This window comes from Schistocerca cancellata, chromosome 2, assembly GCF_023864275.1.
Source record: "Schistocerca cancellata isolate TAMUIC-IGC-003103 chromosome 2, iqSchCanc2.1, whole genome shotgun sequence".
NCBI classification, from domain to species: domain Eukaryota; kingdom Metazoa; phylum Arthropoda; class Insecta; order Orthoptera; family Acrididae; genus Schistocerca; species Schistocerca cancellata.
The window spans coordinates 331,472,344-331,497,272 of NC_064627.1; the positions used below are offsets into that span (position 1 = coordinate 331,472,344).

Sequence of the window (24,929 nt, forward strand, 5' to 3'; positions counted from 1 at the left end):
ATCCTTTTACTCTTAACCCCATCTCTTTACTGAGGATAATTCCCACTCCTGCAATCCCAGGATTGTCTTGTGCTGTTCCAGTGTGTATGATTCTGTAATCCCCTGACCAAAAGTCGCCAGCATTTGGCCATCTCATTTCTGAGACTCCCAGTACATCAATATCCATTCGTTTCATTTCCATTTTCAAGTTTTCCAGTTTACCACATTTAAGAAGTGAGTCCTCTAAGCGACCCATAAATAGGTTGGCATACGAGGGGGCCCTCCTGGTACCCATGGCTGTTCCCTTTAATTGTTGGTATGTCTGACCTTCAAAAGTGAAGAAGTTGTGGGTCAGGATGAAGCTTGCTAAGGTAATGAGGAAAGAGGTTTTAGGTAGGATAGCAGGTGATCGGCATGAAAGGAAGGGCTCCACCGCAGTGAGGCCCTGGACGTGTGGGTATTTGTGTATAAGGAAGTGGCATCAATGGTTACAAGGATGGTTTCTGGGGGTAACAGATTGGGTAAGGATTCCAGGCGTTCGAGAAAGTGGTTGGTGTTTTGATGAAGGATGGGAGACTGCATGTAATGGGTTGAAGGTGCTGATCTACGTAGACAGAGATACGTTCTGTGGATGCTTGGTAACCAGCTACAATGGGGCGGCAGGGATGTTTGGGTTTGTGAATTTTAGGAAGTAGGTAGAAGGTAGGGGTGCGTGGTGTCGGTGGGGTCAGGAGGTTGATGGAGTCAGGTGAAGGGTTTTGTAGGGGACCTAAGGTTCTGAGGATTCCTTGAAGCTCTGCCTGGACATCAGGAATGGGATTACCTTGGCTAACTTTGTATGTAGTGTAGTCTGAAAGCTGACGCAGTCCCTCATTACATACTCCCGACAATCAAGTACCATTGTTGTGGAACCCGTGTCAGCCGGAAGAATGGATGGATTGGTCAGCCTTCAGATCATGGATAGCCTGGGCTTCAGCTGTGGTGATGTTGGGAGTAGGATTAAGGTTTTTCAAGAAAGATTGAGAGGCAAGGCTGGAAGTGAAAAATTCCTGGAAGATTTGGGGAGGGTGATTTTGAGGAAGAGGATGTGGGTCCCGCTGTGACGGAGGACGGAACTGTTCCAAATGGCTCTGAGCAGTATGGGACTTAACTTCTGAGGTCGTCAGTCCCCTAGAACTTAGAACTACTTAAACCTAACTTACCTAAGGACATCACACACATCCATGCCCGAGGCAGGATTTGAACCTGCGACCGTAGCGGTTGTATGAATCCAGACTGTAGCACCTAGCCAAATGTCAGACAAGCCTGAGTAAATAAAATATGGGAGCGTAATCTGGGTAGGGTGAAGGCATGTTTGTGGAGGGAATGTAAATAAAACTTAATGGGGTTGTTGTGGGTATGTTATGAGGGTGACGTGGTATCAGAAGGTGAAAAGTGTAACATGAGGCTAAAGTGAAAATAGAATTTGGCATTAACCCCAAAGGCCTCACACTTAAAGTTCCCATCTCTGGCTATAAACCTTCTTTCCATCAGTTCCTATACTAGTTCCAAACTGAACAATCCATAGCCCTCAACTGCCTAATCCTTCACCTACACATCAACTCAGCCAATGAACACACCCATCAACTCCTATCTCTAATCAAAGTCCTCAATCTTTCCTCTCCCACATCCACACTGGCTGTTCAGAGCTTCCTTCTACAGGCCAACCACAAATTAGAACAGCATGCCACCCTCCACCTCAAAAAACTATCCAATCTCTTGGTTCCCACCTCCGGAAAGGCAACTTACTCACCCTCCACAACCTTTCCATCAAACCTCAACCTCCTCTCATTGCACACAGACCCAGTCTCTCCCATCTACTCAATCTCCCACTTCCAGCTCCACTCCCACCAAAACCTCAAAATTCTAGTCAACACAATCTGGAACCACAACACCCCAATTCAGTAGTTAACCTTTCCTACAAACCTCTCTCCCAAACCAAACCTTTCTCCTATCCAAAGGCCTCACCTTCAGCCCTACTCCCAGAGTCAAACAAACAGCCCTCGTCAAAGATTTACTGTCCTACACTCATACTCTCTGCTGGAAATATCACTTTGCCATGAAGAAAAATAATCCTAATCCTACTCCTAATGATCCAACTCCCCAAGACACTATCCAAATTGAACCCTGCCTGGGACAGTTCCATCCTCTGTCACAGTGGGACCCACCTCCTCTTCCTCAAAATCACCCTCCCCAAACCTTCCAGGATTTTTGCACTTCCAGCCTTGCCTCTCAATCTTTCTTGAAAAACCTTAATCCTGCTCCCAACATCACCACAGCTGAAATCCAGGCTATCCATGATCTGAAGGCTGACCAATCCATTGTCATTCTTCCGGCTGACAAGGGTTACACGACCATGGTACTTGATCGTTGGGAGTAATGAGGGACTGTGTCAGCTTTCAGACAACACTACATACAAAGTTAGCCAAGGTAATCCCATTCCTAATGTCCAAGCAGAGCTTCAAGGAATCCTCAGAACCTTAGGCCCCCTACAAAACCTTTCACCTGACTCCATCAACCTCCTGACCCCACCGACACCCCGCACCCCTACCTTCTACCTACTTCCTAAAATTCACAAACCCAAACATCCCAGCCACCCCATTGTAACTGGTTACCAAGCCCCCACAGAACGTATCTCTGCCAATGCAGATCAACACCCTCAACCCCCATTGTAGCTGGTTACCAAGCCCCCACAGAACGTATCTTTGCCTATGCAGATCAACACCTTCAACCCATTACATGCAGTCTCCCATCCTTCATCAGACACCAACCACTTTCTTGAACGCCTGGAATCTTTACCCAATCTGTTACCCCCGGAAACCATCCTTGTAACCATTGATGCCACTTCCTTATACACAAATACCTGCATGTCCAGGGCCTCGCTGCGGTGGAGCACTTCCTTTCACGCTGATCACCTGCTACCCTACCTAAAACCTCTTTCCTCATTACCGTAGCAAGTTTCATTCTAACCCACAACTTCTTAACTTTTGAAGGCCAGACATACCAACAATTAAAGGGAAGAGCCATGGGTACCAGGATGGCCCCCTCATATGCCACCATATTTATGGGTCACTTAGAGGAAACCTTCTTGGTTACCCAAGCCTGCCAACCATAAGTTTGGTACATATTTATTGATGACATCTTCATGATCTGGAGTCACAGTGAAGAAGAACTCCAGAATTTCCTCTCCAACCTCAACACCTTTGGTTCCATCAGATTCACCTGTTCCTACTCCGAATCCCATGCTACTTTCCTTGTTGTTGACCTCCATCTGTCCAATGGCCAGCTTCACACATCCGTCCACATCAAACCCACCAACAAGCAACAGTACCTCCATTGTGACAGCTGCTACCCATTCCATATCAAATGGTCTTAGGTCTTTGTGGCAACTGAATCTGCTCCAGTCCCGAATCCCTGAACCATTGCACCAATAACCTGAAAACAGCTTTCGCATCCTGCAACTACCCTCCCGACCTGGTGCAGCAGCAAATAACCAGAGCCACTTCCTCATCCCCTCAAACCCATAACCTCCCACAGAAGAACCCCAAAAGTGCCCCACTTGTGACAGGATACTTTCCGAGACTGGATCAGACTCTGAATGTGGCTCTCCAGCAGGGATACAACTTCCTCAAATCCTGCCCTGAAATGAGACCCATCCTTCATGAAATCCTCCCCACTTCACCAAGAATATCTTTCTGCCGTCCACCTAACCTTCATAACCTCTTAGTTCATCCATACAAAATCCCCTAACCACCTTCCCTACCCTCTGGCTCCTACCCTTGTAACCATCCCCGGTGTAAAACTTGTCCCATGCACCCTCCCACCACCACATACTCCAGTCCAGTAAACCGGAAGGTGCACACAATCAAAAGCAGAGCCACTTGTGAAAGCACCCACGTGATTTACCAACTGACCTGCCTATACTGTGAAGCCTTCTGTGTGGGAATGATCAGCAACAAACTGTCCATTCACATGAACAGACACAGGCAGACAGTGTTTGTTGGTAATGAGGCTCACCCTGTGGCAAAATTTGCCTTGGTGCACGGTCAGCACATTCTGGCACAGTGTTACACCGTCTGGGTTATCTGGATACTTCCCGGTGACACCAACCTATCAGAACTCTGGAGATGGGAGCTTGCCCTTTAATATATTCTCTCTTCCCCTTACCCACCAGGCCTCAACCTCCACTAATTTCAAGTTTCTGCCCCTCGTAGATCACCTGTCATTCAACAACATCTTTGCCTCTGTACTTCCACCTCGACTGACATCTCTGCCCAACCTCTGTGCATTTACATATGTCTGCCTGTGTCTGTATTTGTGCCGATGGATGTGTGTGTGTGTGTGTGTGTGTGTGTGTGTGTGTGTGTGTGTGTGTGTGTGTGCGCGAGTGTATACGTGTCCTTTTTTCCCCTTAAGGTAAGTCTTTCCGCTCCCGGGATTGGAATGACTCCTTACCCTCTCCCTTAAAACTCACATCCTTTCATCTTTCCCTCCCCTTCCCTCTTTCCTGATGAAGCAACCTTATCTGGATACTTCCCACTTACACCAACCGGTCAGAACTCCGGAGTTAGGAACTTGCCCTTCGGTATATCCTCTCTTCACATTACTCACCAGGCCTCAACCTCCGCTAATTTCAAGTTGCAGCCGCTCATACCTCACCTGTCATTCAACAACTTCTTTGCCTCCTTACTTCCACCTCAACTGACATCTCTGCCCAAACTCTTTGCCTTTACAAATGTCTGCTTCTGTCTGTATATGTGCGGATGGATATGTGTGTGTGTGTGTGCGAGTGTATACCTGTCCTTTTTTCCCCCCTAAGGTAAGTCTTTCCGCTCCCGGGATTGGAATGACTCCTTACCCTCTCCCTTAATACCCACATCCTTTCGTCTTTCCCTCTCCTTCCCTCTTTCCTGACAAAGCAACCGTTGGTTGCGAAAACTTGAATTTTGTGTGTGTGTGTTTGTGTTTGTTTGTGTATCTATCAGTCTGTCAACATGCCAACAGGGAAACATTCCACGTGGGAAAAATATATCTAAAAACAAAGAAGATGTGACTTACCAAATGAAAGTTCTGGCAGGTTGATAGACACACAAACAAACACAAACATACACACAAAATTCAAGCTTTCGCAACCAACGGTTGCTTCATCAGGAAAGAGGGAAAGAGAGGGAAAGACGAAAGGATGTATGTTTTAAGGGAGAGGGTAAGGAGTCATTCCAATCCCGGGAGTGGAAAGATTTACCTTAGGGGGAAAAAAGGACAGGTATACACTCGCACACACACCCATATCCAACCACACATACACAGACACAATGTAAAATCAACAAAATGTTTCCTCTAAGTGGCCCATAAATAGGTTGGCGTACGAGAGGGCCATCCTGGTACCCATGGCTGTTCCCTTTAATTGTTGGTATGTCTGGCCTTCAAAAGTGAAGAAGTTGTGGGTTAGGATGAATCTTGCTAAGGTAATGAGAAAAGAGGTTTTAGGTAGGGTAGCAGGTGATCAGCATGGAACGAAGTGGTCCACCGCAGCGAGGCCCTGGACATGAAGGTATTTGTGTGTAAGGAAGTGGCATCAATGGTTACAAGGATCAATGTAAAATGTCTGCTTGTGTCTGTGTATGTGCGGTTGGATATGGTTGTGTGTGCGAGTGTATACCTGTCCTTTTTTCCCCCTAAGATAAGTCTTTCCGCTCCCAGGATTGGAATGACTCCTTACCCTCTCCCTTAAAACCTACATCCTTTCGTCTTTCCTTCCCTCTTTCCTGATGAAGCAACTGTTGGTTGCAAAAGCTTCAATTTTGTGTGTATGTTTGTGTGTTTATCAAATTGCCAGCGCTTTTGTTTGGTAAGTCACATCATCTTTGTTTTTAGATATATTTTTCCCACGTGGAATGTTTCCCTCTATAGATATAGGTTATTAGAAACCATGGAAACAAGCAAGGAATTCAGTGATAGAAGTTTGTGAATATGGAAAGAGGGAAAAATAGATAGTCCTCAAGTGAGGAAAAAAAAGGGTATGGTTGCTAAGATATAAGAAGTGAAAGAAGATAGTCCCAAAGACAGAAAACCGTTCCCACCCCCCTTTCCCAGGATCCCTACTCCTGAGGTACCTGATTGAGACATTGGAGGAGGTTTTCTGTCAAATAGTCCCCTACAGAAAGGACATTCCCACCTTCACCCTTAAGATCCCCGGATGATATCTTAGCAACCCTACGGAAATGGAAAATAGTGAAGTATCCGGCACGCTTGTTTGCAAGGGTTGTCTTAAAGGTGTGATGTGTGTTCTGTGTTAGCCATGATTTATTTGCTCCTGGAAACCATGCTTTTATTTACAATACCCACCCCTTTCGAAACCTGTACAAACCCTCCCATTTACATCACATCTCATAAAAGGTATAAAATATTCTATACAAAATAGAAAATTTATACACTCTGTTATCATAGTTGTTTCATTAGTCACCTCATATTATATTATCCATAAGTATAATTCTCTATTCAATTTATATTTTCTAGATATCACTTCTGTTCAGTGTTTCTCTGATCAGTGTTTATCTGAAATCAGTCTCTATTTTGTGGTCATATCTGGTTATCTAAGTAATAATGTTACAGGATAGTTATAGGTGTTAGGAATAGATGACAGAGCAGTTTAAGGTTTTAAGGGAATTCAGTGCAGGAAAACTATTTTGGAAGAAACACCGAAAACAACTCGGGATCCGACCATCGTCACTCCATCCATTAACTCAGAATGTTAACATCACTGAGGGATATATGACTCCACCTGGGTCCCATGGATCTGATATTAACTTTTCTTGTGCACTGGCAGACCAGTATTTCCCTTTAAACTTCTTTTGGAGGTCTCCCCAAGAAGAGAAATTCTCAATATACATGGTTCCCCATTCTGAGGCTTCTCCTAGAAGGAAAGCCAAAGCAAGTTCAACCTCTTTAGAGTCTTCCCAATTTTTTGGTAAAGCTTGGTTAAACCTTTTCAAGAAATGGGTTGGGTGTACATCTCCATTGGGCTTAAATTTGGGGAATTGCCTGGATGACCCTGAATTAGACCCCCCACCCAATTGCAGATCAGTCATCACTTCACTAGATAATACCACATTAGGTGAAGTTACCCTTTTGTCTACTTTATCCGCGAAAAGCTTGAGTTCTGTCCACAGGTCATCTATAACTTTCTTGGTATCACTAAGTTCAGAAGATAGAATAGGAGATACTTTTCTGGATGTTACTCTTTTGGTAACTTTTTGATCTATAATTTCTTCAACCTGTTCCTCCCAACTACTTAGATTTATGATATCAGAGTCTCTTTGAAGTTCGTTTACACATTATCTACTCATGTATTAACACCTTTAATTTGCAATTGAATTATTGGTATTAAATTATCCTGCTTATCAACACTCTTTCACAGTACTCAACCGTTGCTTTACAGCATTAAATTTAACACTGCACAAATTTTCAAAGGATCCTCACTTTTCATTAAACTCTGATTCTACACTATTATATTTGTCTTCAATATTCAATTCTAACCTTTTCATCAAATTCTGAAAATTATCATTCTGCTTTTGGCTAAAGTCAGTAACTATTTGATTCACATGAATGGTCAAGGAACTAGTCAATTCATTCTTTAAATCTAATTTCAGATTTTCTACTTTACTATTTAGGGCGCCGAATTCACTATTTAAAGCATCTATACCTTTGCATAGAATACTAAATTCTTTGCTTTGTGAGTCAACCTTGACATTTAACAAACCTAGATTTGTTGTTTGGGCATTTAATTGAGATTTATTTGAGAATGTACTGAGTCTAGTTTTTCACTTAGTTCTTTACTTAAAGTAGCACTTTGAGCAGTTGAAGCTGCACTTTGTGCTTTGATTAAATTTACTGAGTCAACCCAGTCTGGCACAGCTCTACTAACTTTCATTGCCATAGCTGGTTCTTGAGTTTCCTCAACTTGTTTTATGTTATCCATATTCTTGCAAGCTTTAGATCTTGTAAGCATTCAAGTATCTTTAAGTATGATAACTACATTAATAAAGTTCACTCAACAGTTTGTACCACATTGTACCAAAACAATGTAGTTCTGTTTTGCACTCAGCTGAGAATTTGCAGTGCATCAGTGAGCGGATGTGGAGGCAGGTCAGCACCAGTGAACAGCAACTGGTGCATGCGGTGTCAGTTGTTGGTTTCCGCGTCTGCGTCACCGCTATGTGTGTGAGAATTCTACACTCCCCACACCAAATCTTCTTAATTGAAGTGTTCTAGGCATATTTCTTCTTAGAGAAACACACTGGAATCTTCTTCTCTATTTCTCAATTCAAAATTTTGCTCCTTTGAATACTTGAGCATGTTCCGATGTCTCATAGTAGATTCTTTGTCATATCTGGTTTAGTTCCTATGGCAACACACAACAGCTTATTTCCTTGTTTTTTGGTCTTAGAATTCCTGTTTTTTTTTTCAGTCTTTTCTCACTGGTTGCCACATTCTAACGTTTTGTGGCGACTTTTTTTATAGGCCTTTCTTCTAAAACTTTGCCCTTTTGGCAACACCTTAAGTATATTTAACTTTCATGCAGAATAAAATTCTTACTTTCCACATACATATATGACTTCCAATAAGTCACTTTCTCTGTCCAACGTGAGAAACAAATTTAATTACATTTATTAAAGGACTGGCTTAATAACCATGACTCTATTTCACATGAGTCATAAAATAGGCCTTGCCTCTACCAAGGCTGAATTAAGAGTTTTTTTAAGGGTACCTTCTCAACTGTTCTTTTTTCACTAACAATAGTCACTGACACTATTATCACAGAGCTACATAAATATTCCATGGTCCTCTCGTATGCACTCACTAAACATCCATGGACTGCTCGACAGGTACTTGTTGGTGCCATTCAACCACTGCGTCTACATTCTTCCTGCAACTGAATTTAAACCTGCACCACAGACATGTGTAAGTAGGATTCTATCATCCCACACTCACATCTAAAATATCCTGTGTTCAAGATGGTAGAAGGCCGAGTGGTTCTAGAATTTACAACGAAATTCTTGAATCACTACAACATATTTTGCAAAGTCATCCACTCCTGAGTGTGCTGTTGTCTATAAATGATGATCAGAAAGTCTATTTATAGTGATTAAGTGCTGCCCTCTCCCTTTTGTCCACTCAAAACAGAAAGGGAGTCAGTGTGATCCCAAGATATGCGTTTAAAGTAAAATGCAGTGATATTTTCAGTGGATCTGAAATTGTTTGTTGTTTTGTATTCAAGACAATATTACAAGATCTTACGGGATCTCTGGTTTTACTTAACTGTAAAAGTCTGGTTCGCAACATAAATAAGTGTCTTGGCAAAACTGCAAACCATCAGGTAATAAACTAGAGTTGAAGTCATCACTAAACAACAAAGACTTAAGCACATAGGATTAGGTATTAAAAATTATGTGCTATATTATGGTTCTCCTGACTTGTTTATTTGTGATGGGTAAAAGGTATTTCCAAAAAATGTTGTTGCTTGGCACATCTTCTATTTGATCTTCCTTGACATAATTGAAGATGCCTTTTTGATAAATTGCCTTCTGTATCTACATTTACATTAATAGTCTGCAATACACTGTGAAGTGCCTGAGATAGGGTGTTTCTTTGTACCACATATAAGGGTTTCTTCCTATCCCATTCATGTGTGGAGCAGGAATAAAGATATCTTAAATGCCTCTTTGTATGCTGTAATTAGTTTAATCTTTTCTTCATGATCCCTGTGGGAAAGATATGTCGAGGCTGTGATATATCCTTAGATTTCTCACATTAAACTGGTTCATGATACTTTGTAAGTAGGTTTTCATGGGATAGTTGACATCTGCAATGAGTCGAAACATTATAACCCCTGCCCACAGCAACACTGGAGGCCACATGGTGATGTTCTGGGCGCATTATGTGGTGAGGAAAATATATAGGTGGAACAAAAATAAATTATGAATCATTCTAGCGATGATAAATTCTGTAATGGGAAAATCCATTGATATAAGTGGCTTTGACAAAGGGCAAATTGTTCTGGCAAATTGAATATTTCTGAAATGGTGAAACTGGTTGGTTAGTCACATGCTACTATTGTACATCTATGAGAAGTAGTTGAAGCAAGACTGAAACCACAAGTAGATGACAAGGACTTGGATGTCATAGAAGATGGGGGTCAAAAGCTTGCTGCTAACAAAAGCAGCATAGGCAGATCAGATGACAGATTACAATGCTGGTGAAGGCACTGTTTCATGTACATTGTTGAACGTGGGGCTCTACAGCAGATGACACCTATGTGTTCCATGTTGAGCCAGTGACATCATGAATTATGATAGCAATGGGTGCAGTATCACTGGGATTGGTCCATGGATCAATGGAAATTTGTTCCTGGTTGGGTGAATGAAGTCATTTGCTACACCGTCTCAACAGCTGTGTCTGGATACACTGTCAATGAAGTGAACAACTACTGGAAATAAGCAAAAATTCTAATTTCATTGCCAATCTCCTGTATATCTGTGTGGGTCAACTAGATTTATCTCCTTCATTGTCACCAAATGCTCCATGTTTTGGTATGTTGTTGGCTGATGAGTAAATATATTATTACTTTTGATTGATATAAAAGAAACATGAACCACGTTTGAATGTCTCATCATATCAAAACAAACCTTCCTGCTCAAGTGCAAGGAGCTGAAAGATGATTCAGAGGATGTTATTTTAAAGCTTTAGCTTCTGTTATATTTATTTGTGTGACTGATGAATTAAATTTGTCAGATTGCTGGTATCTTAAATTTCACATGTCAGTTAATTATTGCCAGTCACTCTGTTGATCCCTACACAGGCTTACCAGACCTGGGAATTTGTTGGGTTTGTTCATATGAAGCTACAATGCCATTAAACAAGGTCTTAGGTTCCATGTCTAAATATATAACCATGGAGAAAAATGTGCACAGTGATAACTGAAAAAGCAGGATTTATTTATTTATTCCATGTGATCTGATGGTACACAGTGTGTTACAGATGTCAGGAAATATCAGTTAACATTGTTAACATATAGTATCCTAATGTATTATATTGCAAAGATTGGTTAAATTTACTTCACTCTATTGCTCAATGTTTTCAATTTAACATAAATAGCAGATTACTGTTCTAGGTATTCATTTATAGAGTAAAAAACAGTGACACAACAAATATGACTTCACGGCTTTGTTAAATTTTATGTTGTCTTCAATGGACTTACTAATAGTGTGAAGATTGTTGAACGGTTGGAGGCCCATGTGGAAAGCTCCCTTTTTACACAGTTGAGTATTTTTATGTAAAACATGCAGATTTGAGATTTTCCTGGTTTTGTGTTTATGTATTTAATTATGTTTTATGACTCTGGAGTCAGTTGGCAATATGTGGTTTCTGAAAAATTTTAAAGTCTCGAGAATGTATAGGCAAGCTAGTGTAAGGATTTCCAACTTTCTGAATATGGGTTTGCAGGAGTCTCTGGGTTTGCTCCCAGTAATAATCCTCATTGTTCTCTTCTGGATTTTGAATGGGCAGTTGGAGAATTTCCCCAGAATATCACACCATATTTTAGGTGGGCCTGTATGTAAGTGTAGCACTCGCTGGTTAATGTTTTCAGGCTAGAAAAAAAAAAAAAGAAAAAAAAATATATATAAATTTGGTTCAAATGCCTCTGAACACTATGCGACTTAACTTCTGAGGTCATCAGTCGCCTAGAACTTAGAACTAATTGAACCTAACTAACCTAAGGACATCACACACATCCATGCCCGAGGCAGGATTTGAACCTGCGACCGTAGCAGTCACTCAGCTTCAGACTGTAGCACCTAGAACCACATGGCCACTCCTTCCGACCTCAAGCTAGCACATGAGTTTAGTACACTCAATGCATAACAGCCAGTACTAATTCTGGCATTTACCTTTCCTGTATGTGTATTCCATTTCAGGTCATCTCGAACCCACAGTCCCAGGAATTTGAAAACAGTGTTAGTATGTATTGGCTGGTTATTTACAGTGACAAGTGGCTGAGAGGAATTTGTATTTTGTGTTGTGTGAAAGTTCAAGGAAGCAGTCTTTTTGGTGTTGATAGTTAATCTGTTGATTTTAGCCCAGATGCTGAGTTGTTCAGTGGCCAAGTTCACAGCTTTTTGCACAGCCTCTGTTTTCTCCCCTTTGAGGAGTACAATTGTGTCATCAGCAAATATTATTGTTTTGTGTGCATCTACATACTGGCTCAAGTCATTAATATACAGGAGGGAAAATAGAGGTCCCAATACTGAGCCCTATGGTACACCTTGATTTACAGTTTTATTACCTGATAGGATTTCGGTTATTGAGTTGGTATGTCTATTAGTGTATTTCATACTGACTCTCTGCATCTGATTGGTTAAGAATGAAGCAATCCATTTGTTAGCAATTCCTCTGATACCATAATGTTCTATTTTTTTCAGCAATATTTTGTGGTCAACAGTGTCAAAAGCCTTTGACAGATCCAGAAATATGCCTGTTATGGGTTGTTTTTTATCTAACAGATCTGATAGCGTATATATGCAATCATATACTGCAATTTCAGTAGATGTGTTGCTTCTGAACCCATGTTGAGCTTAACTTAGTAAATCTTTTTTTTTCAATGAAGTCCATCAGTTTTTTGTACATTATTTTTTCAAAAAGCAGGATGAGATTGAGATAGGCCTGTAGCTATTCATATCTTTATTATCACCTTTTTTGAAGACAGGAATTACTTTAGAAAGTTTCAGAGCTTCAGGGAAAGTACCTACCTGGGAAGAACAGTCACAGACATGAGTTAATGGTTCAGCAATTGTGTATACACAATTTTTGATGACAGCTGCTGAGATACCATCAATTCCAGCTGAATATGAATTTTTTAACTCTCTGAGGGCTTTTGCAACATCATTTTCAGTGACTTTGGTAATGAAAATTGACTCTGCACATGTGTGATATTTTTGGTTTGCTGGCTGGTAGTTTGTGTTATGATTGTTTTTGACCAATTTTTCAGCTATGCTCATAAAGAATTTGTTGAAAGAGTTCACCACAACTTTGGGATTAGATATAGATTTAGTGTTGAGTTTGATTTCTATGTTTGTGTGTGTAGCTTTGATTTCCCCTCTTTCTTTTTTTTAAATATTCAACATTGCTTTTACTTTATTGCTGGATTTGTCAATGTACTCATCATTTTGCATCCTTTTTGCCTGTCTTATCATTCTTCTTAGGATATATGTGTAGTTTTTATAGTATTCTGTTAGTTGGGGGGAGTCACTACTTTGTTTACATAACATGTGGAGTATTCTTTTATGTTTGCAAGAGATTTTTATAGCTGGTGTAATCCAAGTCTTGTTTCTCTTATTATTATTTATTCTTACTGGTTTTTGTGGAAAAGCCTCTTCAAAGTGATGGATCATTGTGTCAAGAAATATGTTGAATTTCATGTTGACATCATTGGCTACATACATCTCTGTCCACTTTTCTTTACTAAGGAGGGCATTTAGCTTGTTCAAGTAACCTTGAGTTGTTTTACAAAGATGGCAACCCCACCACGTCCATCATTTGATCTGAAGTAGTGTTCACACATTTGAAATTTTGTAGTGAGATTAACTTAACTACATCAGTGCAGAGCCAGTGCTCTGTTAGGCATACTACTGAGATATCACTGAGTTCACTGGTCAACAAAATGCTTAAGTCATCAGTTTTGTTGCTTAAGGATTGAACACTATCCACAGAAACAGTAAACTGTTCCAAAAACTGGATCAAGCTTTGACATTGACAGAAAAAGGTCATTTGATGGTTAGCAAATTGACATAAGTTGGTTTGGAACTGGTATCAAGACTAATGCAACAGTGGCATTTCTATCCCCTGGGTCTTTTCCTGTGAAGAGGCCCTAATCCTGAGAATGGCCTGCAAGCAAGTGTTAGTGTACTATCACAAATGTAGTGGTACAGGTGTATGTCTTCATGTGTGTGTGTGTGTGTGTGTGTGTGTGTGTGTGTGTGTGTGTTGAGTGTAAATTTGTACTCTAGTTTGACAAAGGATTTATTCCTAAAGCTAATGAGAAGTCAGTGTGTGTTTCTTGATGACTCAACACTTCTGCTGTTCAGTCAGTGGTCTCCTTTACTTTTAAATTACTTTCATTCTACCAGAACTTCTCTATTATATTTTTAAAAAATGTAAGTTATCACAAAGATTCAGCAGCAGTATTAGATTGGTTGCTAACAATGCTAATGTCTATAAAGTGTAACAAAAGCATCCTGCTGACATCTGACATTTTAGTGGCTGTTTCCATACAATATAAAACCAGTCAATTTAGCAACTGGCTTAGGGGATGCCTGTGGAGAGGGAATGCCTCATGTTTTGTCTGGGTGCTCCTTATCTGGCACTACCCCCCCCCCCCCCCTCCAGATATAAATGTCAAATAAAAGGCTAAATACTTGAAATCCATCTATACACCTTTTGACTATAAAGCATATGAGAGAATGAGCCAATAATGCTGCCATTGAACTGTCACCAAAATCAGATACAGGTAAGTGATAAACAAGTGTGAGTCTTGGAATATCTGTATCAGTTGAGCACACCATAGGCATGTTAAGTGGAAACTGCTGCACTAAATAAGCAACACTTGGGGTATGAAACATTTTGACTGTTATGGTAATACTTCAAAGTCAAATGGGTAGAGGGAGCAATAATAGATAAACAGTATCTACTTACTTTGACATAAAAAGTGGCATCAGTTTTAAAACTAGTGACATTCTGGGTAATTGTATTATGGCTATCTGTACAGTACAATACCTGTCTATCCATGAACTGAGTGCACTACTTTAATAATAAATTGTTAATACAGCTAGCTGTAATAGTTTCTGGCCACTACTTCTTCATGTTTCTGTGTACATGAATTCATTCCACATCCATGATAGTTTTTCATCAAATTAGGATCTATAGAAACAGACTCTGTAGCTGCATGAACTTTGTTTTCAGTGCAGATTGTAATAATAAAATTAAAAACTGAGTTCTCTGTCCAGAAAAATTACTCTTGGTTCTTCTTTCATGCAATAATGTTTATCTTAACATGTTTTACTTCAATCTAGGCTGCAAGGAATGGTGAATTCTCTGAAGAAAAATATTGCTGAAATTGAAAATATCACAAAAAATGAATCTGATCATTTAAGAAATGATATTATAAAACTTCATGACAAATTAATGAAGTTAGATGAACGAACTGATTACCTTTCTCAAATAAATGATACCAGGTATCACCAGTTATGGGATATGAATCAGGAGAAAGCCACAAAACTCTTACAAAAGGTTTGTTTTCTATCAATTTATTTGCATGTCACCATATTTGTGTAGGGCAGATATGAATTGTACTGACAAAATTCAAAAGCCTGTTCAGAGATGTTAGCTGAATGTTTGTATTTCTAAAATGTGTTAGATTAAATATTAAACTGTTAAAAAATTGATGTTCATATGTTGCAGTTATTACCTTTACAAAGATTGCAATAAAAAGTCTTAGACTTCATTAGTTAAAATTATGAATAAAATATTCAGTTATCTCAATTGTATGTTCATGATACACAAAACTGTCATGAATACTTGATTTGTGTCATTTCATAAATAAATAGTCCCAAAGACAAGAAAATTGTAAATTGTTAGGTGTTTATGTTAATAAGAACTTCAACTGTAACTTAAGTGTTACAGATCTTCTTTAATACCTAAGCTTCCAACTTGGCATTACTTGGAAGTGAAAATTTCAGTAAGCTGACATACTTTTCCTGTTTTCATTTAACATTGTCTTATGAGTTCATATTCTGGAGTAAATCATCATTGAGGAAGAAACCGTTTGCAATAAGGTGTAGTGGCTGCGAGGGTAAAGACCTCTACTGGATGGGTAGGAAAGAACAATGGTCATGGAGGCCAAAGTTCATATGTCAAGGAAAGGAGATGATATAACCTCAGCAGGAACACCCACATTGTATCAGACTCTTTATACTCAATGTATAAAAAGAAACTATTTAAGAGAGCCACAACAAAGCCATCCTTGAAAATTGGCCTCATGGTTAGTGAGGTCTGCCAGCTGGGGCAAGAAATGTAGGTTCACATTTGCTCTATAGACAATAACAAAAGAACTGAACATGCAAATACAATAAAGAAATTGAGACCATTTAAGGGCTCAAATAAATCTTCATTTGTTGTATCCTTAAATTTTCAGCTTTGGTGCATACTGTCTGGTCGGAAATTGGTGTTTTGAAGGCTGCATGAAGCAACATTTCTGGGAATAGAAAAGTACATAAATGTAGTGTATAATATCCATACTGTGATGGAGACAAGTAGGCACTCACATTCTGTGGGTGCAGTCCACTATCAAACCTTGAACCATGCAGACAAGGTGTGGTGGAGGTGTGTATGTCTTAAGTGGCAGTACACCTTGAGAACCTAATCTGCAACAGCTAGGCTGTCAATGTCTTACGCAGCACTGTGATAGGTACCAGCTGCAGCTGATGTTTCCTAACTGTCAGATCCTCTGCAAGTGCTACACGACATGGTGACTGTGCCCATGGTGCTGGAAGTATTGGTTAATCGGATTCGTATGTGGTGGCACCAAACTCTGGATTCCATTGGCTGATACCCCTTAAAGGTCAAGTGGCAACACAGTGGCCAAGTGGATGATCCACTGGCTGACTGAGCCAATGTTAATATCATCTTGTTGACATTTTGTTTAGTAGTTGTGGTTGCTGCAGTGCTGATATGGCTACTAGATGGCTGCTACAATACATCATTATTTTGTGGCTGCTGGTGCCAATGTTATGTAGTGTGGTTGCTGCAGTGCTGGTTAGGTGACCTAAATAGGCTGCTGCTGCACTGCCATAATATTGGTGTCAGTGAGCATTTCAGTGATGTCACAAACTGTGTGGTGACCTCTGAAATGGATACCGAAAGTATGTCATGCTTTTGTGCTGCAACAAGGAACAATATGTGATGACCACTCCACAACTGCTTGTAGGATGCTTATTCACCCCCTTATATGATGGAAACAACTTATCACAATTTTTCTGGGTGGAAAGGAGTGCCCGGAGGATTTGTGTCGAGGTCCGTTGAACTGGCCAGTCTGTGGGTGGTTTTTAGGCAGTTTTCCATCTGCTTCAGCAAATGCAGGCTGGTCCCCCTTATTCTGCCTCAGTTACACTATGTTGGCGATTGCTGTGCAAACAATATCTCCACGTCTGTGTACATCATCATTACTCTAACACGCAAACATAGGGGCTCCACTCGTCTGGTGTGGGGCATTCCCTGGGGGTTCCACTGGGGGCCGAACCGCACAATAACTCTGGGTTTGGTGTGGGGCAGCGGAGGGGTGAAGTGGACTGTGGTATTATCGTGGGGTTGTGGACCACTGCGGCTGCGGTGGGGACGGCGCCTCTCCGTAGTCTCTAGGTCCCCGGTTGACAGACAATACAATACAACACAATACAATATCACAATTTGAAAAAAAAGCAGTTACAATCAGGAAAATAATACTAGAAAGAGAGCTTACTTACATTATTCTGCACTCAATGTTAGTTCTAGCACATAGAGTAGTGACAAACATGTAAAAATGTGTGGCAAGAAAGAAAGAGAGGATGAATTATTCAGTCATAAAAATCTTAGATTACTTTCCCAGAGTCTGATAGAGAATGTCTCTCTCTCTCTCTCTCTCTCTCTCTCTCTCTCTCTCTCTCTCTCACTCTGTGTGTGTGTGTGTGTGTGTGTGTGTGTGTGTGTGTGTGTGTGTGTGTGTGTGTGTGTTTGAGAGAGAGAGAGAGAGAGAGAGAGAAGGAGGGGGAGATTGAACATAGTTTAGTATAAATCACTGAAAAAATTAGCAATCTTGCTCGTCCGCAGCTCGTGGTCGTGCGGTAGCATTTTCGATTCCCGCGCCCGGGTTCCCGGGTTCGATTCCCGGCGGGGTCAGGGATTTTCTCTGCCTCGTGATGACTGGGTGTTGTGTGATGTCCTTAGGTTAGTTAGGTTTAAGTAGTTCTAAGTTCTAGGGGACTGATGACCATAGATGTTAAGTCCCATAGTGCTCAGAGCCATTTTTTTATAACAATCTTGCAAATGGGCAGCATCTTGTCAGTTTTTCACCAAAAAAGTGTACTATAATTTTAAAACTGACTTGTTCCATTCCCTATCCAGAGGTCACAATGGTGAACCATTGAACAAGCAAATAACTAAACAAATTTAACTATGCTGAATGGTGCTTGCTCACATAATCTTTGCCTCATGGCTATTGCCTTGAATGTTGACTACAGATTCCTGTTATTCCCACTGAACATTGGATGATTGGATGACACAGCCTTCAATGACAAGGGTCCAGTTATTCATTAGCTGTTCACAGTAATGTGAATTGCTTGAGGCGTAGATGAACCATTTGCATCCAGAACAAGAACACTGATTATCAAAGCAACTGTTGAATGGTATCAGCAAAGGAAGTTGTCAAGGGAACACCCAAAAGAAACAGAAATTTTAAAAAAATGTAGTTCTTAAATTTTTAAACAAAATACCTTCAGTTGCCACTAACATGATGCACTTGTCTAATTTTTTTCAAAACTTTTTTCAAATCCCTTTCCCCTCCCCCACCTCATCAACATCAGCAAAACACATTCCTTCATCTCTCCATTTCATCTGTGAACAACAAAGTTGGGTGAACAGAGGAGATGGGGCACAATACTCATTCCATTTTTGGTCATAAACAGATAGAGCTGTGTGAACCAAGACATTACTGATTTGGGAAAACCGGTCACCTGACTGCCACAAATTGGGCCTCTTCTGCTGCAAATTGTTGTAGAATCTTTTCAGAACATCCGGTTAGAAAGCATAAATAACAGTCTGAGCTTGCATAGAAAACTCCAAATGGACAACTCCTTGCACATCAAAAGAGGTATGAGACAACTTTTCTTTTTTTTTTTCCCCGACAGAGTTTTTTGAGGTGAGGTGAACTTAAATTTGGACTTGGGCTTGACTATTAGTTCATATTGGGGTCATAACCATAGCACCATGATTCATGGTGGCTTTGTAATAAAAGATTGGATCATTTTGGAACTCTTGTTTCAACCACAGACTGCTTTCACATGAAACTTCTTTTCTTCAGCAGTCAACAGTTGAGTCACAAATTTGGTAGCCATCCTTTTCCTCACAAAATCTTCTATTAAAATTCACTGAACTGAGTTCTGATTCACTCACAACAGCTCTACTATATCTTAAATGGTCTGTTGTCAAACTTCCAGGACGGTTTTGGAATTTGTTCTTCAGTTTGGCAGTGGAAGGATGACCAGACTGAGATCTGTCATCAATCAAGGACTTGAGTTTTTCCGATGACATAGTCATTCTTGGATGTTTTCAACATTTCAAGGCTTTCTGCGCCAGTTATTCTACACAAGAAGCAAATCTATATGTCTGTGAGCTGTTGATGAGAATCAGCCATTACAAAGTCAATGAGCACACAAAACAAGAGCCACTAAAAAGTCACACAAGTCAGACATAACCTCCTTTAGCAAATCACACTTCACATACTGACTGAGGAATGGCAGCTCTATATGCTCCTAGAAGCTGAACGCAGTACTACAAATATTCTGCCCAAAACATCAGTTCAGTTTTTCTTGTGTACCCCTCATATTTCTGAGTAAACATAGTGCCAGTATATTTCCAATATGAATAGGAATTTTTTGTTGTTGGCTCATCTTTATTGGAATTAGAAAGGCTATAAAATTATGCATGACATCCAGAAGTAATGGAAAGATATAGTATTCAGTTGAAATACGTAACTTCATTTTGCAGTCTGATGAGGTTGATGAAGACAGCCCAGTAAGTTATGTAGAGGTCCAGATTTATTCCACAAAATCTGGAATGGATATCTTTTAAGCAGATATTTTAGCAAGAAGATGTCTCATTTAATTCATTTTAAGAATGGCGTTTTGGGAAGAGGGACTGACTGCAGATAGAGGTTCAAGGCATACACTTACATTTGGAATAGGGAACTACACTGAAATATGAAAGTATTAAAAATTATTAATGGCACATATGTGAAGAAGGTGAGCAACATAATCTATTCCATTAAAGACACTGAAAGACTATCTAAAGACTATCTGCGGGATATTCAATCTTCTGTTGTAAACTCATGATCTCAACCATTGTGGAAACTGTGGATGTAAAGTCTATGGGCTTTTCAGAAGAGAGTTGTCACTAAGAAAATAGCTAAAGCTAATGTCTTATGTATCTTAACATAGTAAACATAAAGTTTAAATGTTTATGGTACCCTTAAAATCAGCATAGTATTAGTGAAGTGAAATGGATAGATTACCAAGACTGCTGCTTAGGCAACTATAGTAACAACATGAGTGACACATCATCGTGGAAAGCAAGTCAAGTTGTTGTGTGCACTGATGTCACATAGTTATTTTTGCTATGGTTTGCGCTAAAGTCATTGCCAACTGTTTCAAAAACAGTACAAAGTAGAAGGAAACTTCTGTTCTTACTAGCATGAAAAAGGCGTGGGCCAGATCTTGCAGGAAAAGTTATGTGACAGATATCAAGTCACAAGTCCTTTCAAGCCCAGTGCATGTATTAGCCAAGTTATAGATGATGTAGGGTTTTACAAAGTGGGATCATGTTGTGATAGTGGGTGGAACTGGGTACGGTATTGATAGGGATCAGGGCTACAATGTTGAGTGTGACCTGGTAAAAATAGCATCTGCAACGAACCGTTTAAATGTTGGCTTCATTCCTGCTTTCAAGCAATATCATAGGCCCCAAACTCGAAAGTAAAAGCTAGCATGGAATTAATGGCATTTCCAACAGAGCACTAAAAGCTTGTTCCCAAGAAATAAGTAGGATTCTCAGCCACATACTTAGTAGCTTAGTGAAACAGGGCATTTTTTGGGTAGAGTGAAACATGCTATTGTTAGACCATCACATAAAAAAGGGGATAGGTCTGATGCTAACAACTATTACCCAATCTCACTTCTGACGGCTTCATACACAATTTTTGAAAAAGTAATGTATTCAAGAGAAGTTCCACATATTTGTAAAAATTAAGTACTAACAAAATGCCAGTTTGGTTTTGAGAAAGGCTTTTCAACAGAAATTGCTATTTGTGCTTTCGCTGATCAGATATTAAATGCGCTGAATAACAGAACACTATGGATATTTTGTGACTCTACAAGGCTTTTGACCGAGTGAATCATGATATTCTTGTACATAAGCTTAAGGATTATGGTATGAGTGGGACATTGCACAAATGGTTTAGATCATATTTAACTGGAAGAATTCAGAAGGTTGAAATTGATAGTACAGATAGTCTGCAAAAATCAACAAGAGTCCTCTAACTGGGGAGGTGTCAAGAATAATGTTCCACAGGGTTCAGTCTTGGGTCCCTTATAGTTCTTAATATACACTACTGGCCATTAAAATTGCTACACCAAGAAGAAATGCAGATGATAAACGAGTATTCATCAGACAAATATATTATACTAGAACTGACATGTGATTACATTTTCACGCAATTTGGGTGCATAGATCCTGATAAATCAGTACCCAGAACAACCACCTCTGGCCATAATAACGGCCTTGATATGCCTGGGCATTGAGTCAAACAGAGCTTGGATGGCATGTACAGGTACAGCTACCCATGCAACTTCAACACGATACCACAGTTCATCAAAAGTAGTGACTGGCATATTGTGACATGCCAGTTGCTTGGCCACCATTGACCAGACGTTTTCAATTGGTGAGAGATCTGGAGAACGTGCTGACCAGGGCAGCAGTTGAACATTTTCTGTATCCAGAAAGGCCTGTACAGTACCTGCAACATGAGGTCGTGGATTATCCTGCTGAAATGTAGGGTTTCGCAGGGATTGAATGAAGGGTAGAGCCACAGGTCGTAACACATCTGAAATGTAACGACCACTGTTCAAAGTGCCATCAATGCGAACAAGAGGTGACCGAGACATGTAACCAATGGCACCCATACTGTCACACTGTATGACAAATACACGCTTCCAATGTGCGTTCAGTCGCCAAACTTGGATGCAACCATCATGATGCTGTACACAGAACCTGGATTCATCTGAAAAAATGATGTTTTGCCATTTGTGCACCCAGGTTCACCATTGAGTACACCATTGCAGATGCTCCTGTCTGTGATGCAGCATCAAGGGTAACCACAGCCATGGTCTCCGAGCTGATCTCTGTCGTTGGACTGTTCGTGCAGATGGTTGTTGTCTTGCAAACGTCCCCATCTGTTGACTCAGGGATTGAGACGTGGCTGCACAATCTGTTGCAGCCATGCAGATAAGATGCCTGTCATTTTGACTGCTAGTGATATGAGGCCATTGGGATCCAGCACGGCATTCCTTATTACCCTCCTGAACTCACCGATTCCATATTCTGCTAATAGTCATTGGATCTCAACCAACGCGAGCAGCAATGTCGTGGTACAATAAACAGCAATTGTGATAGGCTACAATCCGACCTTTATCAAAGTAGGAAACGTGATGGTACGCATTTCTCCTCCTTACACAAGGCATCACAAAAACATTTCACCAGGCAACGCCAGTCAACTGCTGTTTGTGTATGAGAAATCGGTTGGAAACTTTCCTCATGTCAGCATGTTGTAGGTGTCACCACCAGCGGCAACCTTGTGTGAATGCTCTGAAAAGCTAATCATTTGCATATCACAGCATCTTCTTCCTGTCGGTTAAATTTCGTGTATGTAGCAGCTCATCTTCGTGGTGTAGCAATTTTAATGGCCAGTACTGTATATTAAGGACTTGCCACACTGCAATCATGAAGATGCAAAGCTAGTTCTTTTTGCTGATGATACAAGTATAGTAATCACACCCAACAAACAAGAATTAGCTGAGGAAATTGTAAATAATATTTTTCAGGAAATTATTAAGTGATTCTCTGCAAATGTACTCTCACTCAATTTTGAGAAAACATAGTATATACAGTTCTGAACAGTAAATGGCATAATGCCATTGATAAATATAGATTATGAACAGAAGTCTGTTGCTAAGGCAGAATATTCAAAGTTTCTGGGTGTGTGCATTGATGAGAATTTGAATTGGAAGAAACACATTGATGATCTGCTGAAACGGTTAGGTTCAGGTGCTTATGCTGTTAGTGTTAGTGCAAATGTTGATGATAAACAAATCAGTAAATTAACCTACTATGACTATTTTCATTCACTGCTTTCATATGGCATCATATTTTGGAGTAGTTGTTCACTAAGAGAAGAAGTATTCATTTCACAAAACCATGTAATTAGAATAATACCTGGAGACCACCCAAGATCATCTTGCTGACATTTATTTAAGGAACACAGGATATTCACAGTAACTTCAAAATACCTTTATTCACTTATGAATTTTGTTTTTAATAACCCATCCCAATTAAAAAATAATAGCAAAGTGCATAGTTACAACACTAGAAGAAAGGATGATCTTCCTTATTCTTTGGCACTATACTTTGGCACAGAAAGGGGTGAATTATGCTGCCACAAAAATCTTTGGTCATTTGCCAAACAGCATTAAAAGTCAGACAGTTAGCCAACCAGAATGTTAAATTAAATTGAAAGACGTTCTGAATGACAACTGCTTCTATTCAATAGATGAATTTTGATATATAAAGTAGTAGCTGTAAAAAGAATTGTATCATATAAAGGAAACTAATGTTAAACTGACATCTTCCACATCATTATGAAATGTCATATCCATGATCTATGGAGCAACTATTAATGTAATGTAATGTCACTGTAAAAGTTTGGAGGCCTGTGCCACATTGTGATGATTGTGAAATAGAATGGCTAAATAAGAAAATTGAGGGAGTAATACAATTTGTGAAAGGAGAAAAATACTTAGAAAATTGGAATATTGTAATAGGCAAGGCAAAAGACAGTAAAATTTTTTGAGACCAGAGATTATGCAAGAAATGTGATGCATTTTAGTTAATTTAAGGAGTAAAGGTAAAACTCACTTAGTAATAGAGCTCAGTCAATGAAAAATCTAGGATGGAATATGACAATATTATGAAAAGGATGGAGTGCTACTCACCATCTAGAGGAAATGTTCAGTCACAGAAAGGCACAAGAGAAAGACTGCTATACATCTGAGCGTTCAGCCAAAAGGCCTTCTTCTAACCTAGAAAACACACACACATTAATGCAAGCACAACTTTTGCGCGCACAGACACACACACACACACACACACACACACACACACACACACACACACACACACACACACCACTGTCTGGTTACTGAGGCCTCAGTGAGCAGAGACAGTTGCCATGTGTGTATGTGTTATGCTCATGTTAATATGTGTGTGTGTGTTTTCTACATTAGAAGAATACCTTTTGGCTGAAAGCTCACATGTTTGAGGTCTGCTCAAAAAATTATAGAACATTCATAATTTCATGCCAATGACATGTTGGAGTGGAGTGTAGTTGGCACCCCTACAAACACCTATTGCTGGAAGTTTCATTGTTGTCTGTCTATTAGTTATTGTTCATTGCTGTATTGAGTAGAATGTTGTGTCGCATAGTTGGCATATTTTGAGATGGCAGAGTTAGAGGAGCAATGTGTGTGCATTAATATTTGTGTGAAACTCAAGAAAACAATTACAGAGAGACACAAAATGATGTAGGAAACCTATGGTGATGAGTGCTTAAGTCATACTCAATGTCAACAAATGGTTCTAATGATTTAAGAATGGCTGGATGAAGATCAAGATGACCCTTGCTCAGGATGTCCTTCGACATCTACCAATGTTGCTCATGTCAGGGACATCAACAAAACTGTGCAACCTGTCAGAGAGGTTGCAGAAGAATGTAAAATTTC

The 24,929-nt window shown here is 39.9% G+C and overlaps 1 protein-coding gene across 1 annotated transcript in view; it reads left to right on the forward strand.

Moving 5' to 3' along the window:
• Nucleotides 1-24,929, forward strand: part of LOC126153794 (dynein regulatory complex protein 1) — a 385,975-nt gene that overhangs the window by 163,305 nt on the left and 197,741 nt on the right. The window contains exon 7 of the mRNA XM_049916094.1: nt 15,144-15,360. Within this exon, the coding sequence (XP_049772051.1) occupies nt 15,144-15,360 (217 nt within the window). The remainder of the gene's footprint in view (nt 1-15,143; nt 15,361-24,929) is intronic.